Source organism: Octopus bimaculoides, chromosome 8 (genome assembly GCF_001194135.2).
Source record: "Octopus bimaculoides isolate UCB-OBI-ISO-001 chromosome 8, ASM119413v2, whole genome shotgun sequence".
Classification (NCBI taxonomy): domain Eukaryota; kingdom Metazoa; phylum Mollusca; class Cephalopoda; order Octopoda; family Octopodidae; genus Octopus; species Octopus bimaculoides.
In genome coordinates this window covers 50,686,522-50,691,631 of record NC_068988.1, presented here as the reverse complement: position 1 = coordinate 50,691,631, position 5,110 = coordinate 50,686,522, and the positions used below count along the sequence as shown (strand labels likewise).

The following is a 5,110-nucleotide window of genomic DNA, read 5'->3' as shown; positions in this document are numbered from 1 at the left end:
TGTGTGTGTGTGTGTGTGTGTGTGTGTGTGTGTGTGTGTGTGTGTGTGTGTGTGTGTGTGTGTATGTGGCGCGTGCGCGCGTATGTGTATAATGAAGTCTTTTGTAAGGTACCTAACTCGTTCCACAATTTAATTCATTAAGAAAAATTCGTCAGCACATTAATTTTAATTAAAATATATGTATTTACTTGATATTAAGGCAGCGAGTCGGCAGAATCCTTAGCACACCGGACAAAATACTTAGCGGCGTTTCATCTGTCTTATGTTCTGAGTTCAAATGTATTCAAGAGCCGCCAACAAAAAGTCAACCATTGATGACCTCAAATTTCATAGTAATTTGCATATCTTGAATAATTATTTGATATATCTTTTATTATCTTTACAGGGTGGTCTTAGCACTGAGGACGAGATGTGTCTAGCTTTCATTACGATTTATCCGCGAATAGAATTAAAAGATTGTTTCAGTGAACCAGTGTATAACATAAAACTAATCAGGTATCTCTAAATATATTCATTTATCAGTCTGTATGCCTGTATGTATTTCTGTTTATTTCGATTCATCTTCATACACACACACATTCATATATAATTATACTTATATACATAAACACACGCACACATATATACATACAAGCACGCACATATACGTAGTTATCTATCTGCATATTTACTTCTCCATCTATCTGCTATTGATCTATAAATCTTCATGTATATATGTCTATTTGTGTATACCTGTGGATTTATGCGCGTGCATGTGTATGTGTGCGTGTGAGTGGCTCAGATTTCACTAAACTACGATCTCCTAGTAAGAACTGTTCCTCTTCTGGTCTTCATATTCGTTTCATATACATCGGAATGCTCGTTTGTCTATGGTTATTATATCCATTCGTTGGTGATCAATTGTATTTTGTGATGTTTTTTTTTACATTATACCTTGTGGTACTCGTTGACTTTTTAATTTAATACATTATTTGCACTATGTTGTCGTTGGTCGTCTTCACTTCATCTCATCAACATAATCAAGTTCTCTTAACTGATGCAACCAGTCGCTGGGCTGATGATCTAGACGCTTTTGCAATCAGCCGTCGCCACTGGTCTCTGTTATCTGTCATGCGTAGCAGGGTCACGGTATTATGACCTGTCGATTCCTTGATGTTGTCAAACTAAGATGTTTTTCTGTCTACTTCTCGGTCGTTTTCCCTCAACTGTACTCTGAAGGATGACTTTGGACAGGAAATTATGGCACAATACATGAACGTAGCACGCAAACTTTCGATTTTTTACCTGGCAAGGATTGGTCCGTCTGCCAGCGCATTAGTTGATTTGCTGCCTCTCAAAACTGTTCGTTTTGTGGTCAGCGTACGAGTAGCAGACTTCTGAAGCATTTGTGCTCAAATGCTTGAATTTTTTGCTTCATCTCAGCTGTAAAAGTCTAGCTCTCACACCCACACTGAAAGAACGAAATCACCAGGGTTGTGTTCAGTTTGAGTCTCGTTGAAAACTAATTGGGCTGCTTTTCTGTATGTGCTGAGTGAGTCTCGGTGAAAGCTAATTAAGCTGTTTTTTGTGCCAGCAGAGGCGAAAGTGAGTCTTTTTATTGTCCCATTTTGCTATCTACAGTCCGCTCCATCTACTAAATAACAAAATCCTCAGTACTTCCACATTTTTATAGAACGAAGCAGTACCACTAAAGAATGGTGCTGCTTCGTCGATGGGCTCAAAAGCAATTAGAATACATTCCCAAAGCCATACGATCTAGTAACGAATGAAAAGAAAAGAGTAAGAAAGGAACCGCATGTGGTTTAACGAACCTTTTAGCCTAAATGAAATGAAAAAAGGTGGTGAAAATCTCTTAATCCAAAGTACCGAACGCTTTCAAACCAACCAACCATAGATACCACAACTACTCAATAAAAGAAATAGAAACAGCTATCTACAGAGCCAATACTCGAGCTCTTGTATGTCTATCTGAAGAATAGCGATGAAAGAATGATGCAAGCTACACTGAATGAGGTGATCACACAATGGAGAGACCTTCTATGAGTACAGTATGAGGACTAACAAACAATATTATCAACTGGAAAGAGAAAGTCCGACACGGGGATTTTTTTCAATAAACAGTGGATGAAGCTGATGAAGAATCCTGGAGATGGTTAAGGCTGGGTTTTTTAAAGAAGGAAACGAAAAAACTGATTCTTGCTGCTCAAGGTACACTAGCGAGCGCTCGGATGACCCAGGTGTGAGGGTTCCTTTTTTTTTTTCACGGTCCAAGCAGGATTCGAGCCCGGGTCGCCGGCTCCAGAGGCGCAGGCCTACACGACTATGCCAATCTGGTATTCGCTTGAATTGGGGAAAATTAAGCCTTATGAAGTTGGCCTTTGTTCCTCCTAGACCAGATCCAACTTCTCCGCCGCTTCTCCCATGGTCCTCAAGGTTCTAGTTCTGCTTCTTCCAGAGACGGACAGCTGGTTTCATGAGGCTGTAGGCAGATGAGCCTACAAATCCCCTGACGCCAACCTCGACTACGGAGACTTTGGTTTTGAATCCAGCGTCCCTCAGGTCTCTGGCCAAGTCGGCGTATTTTTCTGTCTTTTATGCTTATCATACGCTTGCTTTCTATTTAAATACCAATGCAATTGATCTACTTCGTAACATAGTTTGTCTGTTACAACAACATAGGCACAACAGTGCAAACGAAACCGTGAAACTTGAAGTATCAACTAAATTGTAAATGCTAAAATATTTTACTTTTGTATATTGAACTGATAGTGATTGGTGTATATGGAAACGCAAAAATTAGATGTCATTATGTTTCAGCATGGACCCACTGCATTATAAAAATAACCCAGATGCCATTAAAAGAGTGGAATTAATAGTCAACGGTTTGGAACCTAAAGTCGGTTTTTCGCAGATTTGTAACAATAGGACTGGTGTAAGTTGTACTTTTTCCCCCTTTTTGTTTTAATTCGTCATTTAATGTGCCTCGCTGATCACAATCATATCTTGAACTTTGGTTAGGGTTGACGTGAAAATTAACATTTGTAAATATACACTGGTCAATTTTAAGTTCTACTGCCTACTGCTTTACGCAGTAGGAACCTATTTCCTACTTTGGCATTTAACAGTTTAGTGGCGTTATTTTGGCTTAGTCAAGCGACGAAGGCTAGTACCATAACTTTCACGGTACCTCTAATAGTGTTTATAAGAAAATATGAATGAAAGAAAGCAAGACTCGGGTATTGCTACCGTAGGAAACTGTATACCAAGATAACGGGTTGTCATCATTAAGTTGGAGAATTGGTTCAGTTGGTTTCAACAGAGTGGGCTCTGCTAAAATTACTCAATGGAAGGTAGCAATGTTAAAGTAAGTCGACCACCCAAATATATGTATAAAACTACGCGTTTTGAAGTTTCACTCACGAGTTTAGATCAACCCCAAGCTACTTTAGAAGATACATACACAATGTGCCGTGCAACAGAGCTGAACCTGGAACCACACGAGTGTGAGGCGAACTTCTCTATCACTAGACGATGATACTGAGAATTAAGATCCTACTAACAGAATACGAACCATGAAATTGTCTGAACCATACATTATATATTTAGTAGTAAATGGTATAGAAGAGATTTAAGCACATGGCATATTTTACTGCAGTTGAAGCCATTTTACTTCATTTGAAGAAACTTGCGTTTCTAATGTAATGTAAACATCACCAAATCTCATTTGCTCATCTAAAGTAATATTTAAACAAATAACTGACATCTCTGACAGAGAGAAATAGAGGTGTGATGTCTTCATGCATTTACTCAAGGGCGTTTCCGTCATACATGAAATTACTTCAATTATTAATTTGAAACACGCTCTATTTTCGACTCACTAGAATTTTACTAAGGCTCTGTTGCATTCGCCTCTGCTTTAAGATCCATAGTTCCAAATCAAATCAACTGCGTAAACTTCACTAAGCTACTTAACAACATTATGTTTCCTCTCCAAACTTATATTTTTATCTTCCTATGAAAAAAATATCTAAATTAGTTTACTATGAATTTATCAAAATACATTCAGACGGAAATACAGCAAAGGTTTCTGTATGGAATGTTTTAGGGGAATAGGATGACGCTTGTAACAGAAAAAGAGTTGCTTCATAAATGATAAAAGCTGATGTTCATAAAAGACAAAGCTGTTGTTGACAGAATTTGAACTCAAATGAATATAGTTAAAAATCTAAACTGGATCAAGCAGAGTTATAATGCGATGTTTGACTTACCTCACTATATACTAACCAAAATAAACCCACAAATAAAGTCCATGAATTGCACTTTATTTATGTTATAGACCATTTTTGATTTCTCTTCAAGGTATTGAGTAGGGTTTTGTCTTCGATTCTATTAATAAGCCTTGTATATTTCTTCTCATCAAAATATATTTTCAGTTACAGTAGAAACGTTACTATAATATAATTCTTTACTAAATTATGTAAAATTAACTTTCGTTCGGTGTGCAATGTCTTAAAATATACGACGATAATTTTAAAAAAATTGCTCGAACGGATTGACGTCCAGAACTTAATGATCGATATATTCTGTCTTCATAGGGTGTCGTATTTAAGAATCAATCACTCCCCTTAATTAAATATGAACACCCGTCAACGGTGCTGCCGACTTCGATTCCACAACCGGCTACAACCATAAAGGTAAGTATTTTTAAGTTTAGACAATTAAATATTTTCAATATGATTTCTCAATTAAAACATTCAGACAAATTATTACGCAAAGGTCAATGTATTGCGTCATTAGCTTTCAGTTACTTATATATTTACTTCCGTTACGTTAGAACTAATTAGGATACGATCGTATATTTAGTTTACCTTTAATGTATATTCTAGTTCCACAAGGTCTGACATTTTTCAAGATGGAGGGTTAGTTGATTATATTGATCCCAGTGCTTGACTAGTACTTATTTTATCGAACCCCAAAGCATGAAAGAAAAACTCAACCTCGACGGAATTTGAACTTAGAACGTAAAGATGGAGGAAATACCACAAATCATTTTTGCCCAGCGTATATATATATATATATACATACATATATATATATATATATATATATA

The 5,110-nt window shown here is 36.8% G+C and overlaps 1 protein-coding gene across 1 annotated transcript in view; it reads left to right on the top strand.

The window, feature by feature from the left end:
* The window catches only part of LOC106881881 (DBH-like monooxygenase protein 1), a 28,307-nt gene extending 23,463 nt beyond the window's left edge, over nucleotides 1–4,844 (top strand). The window contains exons 10-12 of the mRNA XM_014932404.2: nucleotides 386–495; nucleotides 2,818–2,932; nucleotides 4,596–4,844. Of these exons, the coding sequence (XP_014787890.2) occupies nucleotides 386–495; nucleotides 2,818–2,932; nucleotides 4,596–4,844 (474 nt within the window). The remainder of the gene's footprint in view (nucleotides 1–385; nucleotides 496–2,817; nucleotides 2,933–4,595) is intronic.
* Nucleotides 4,845–5,110: the final 266 nt, after the last annotated feature.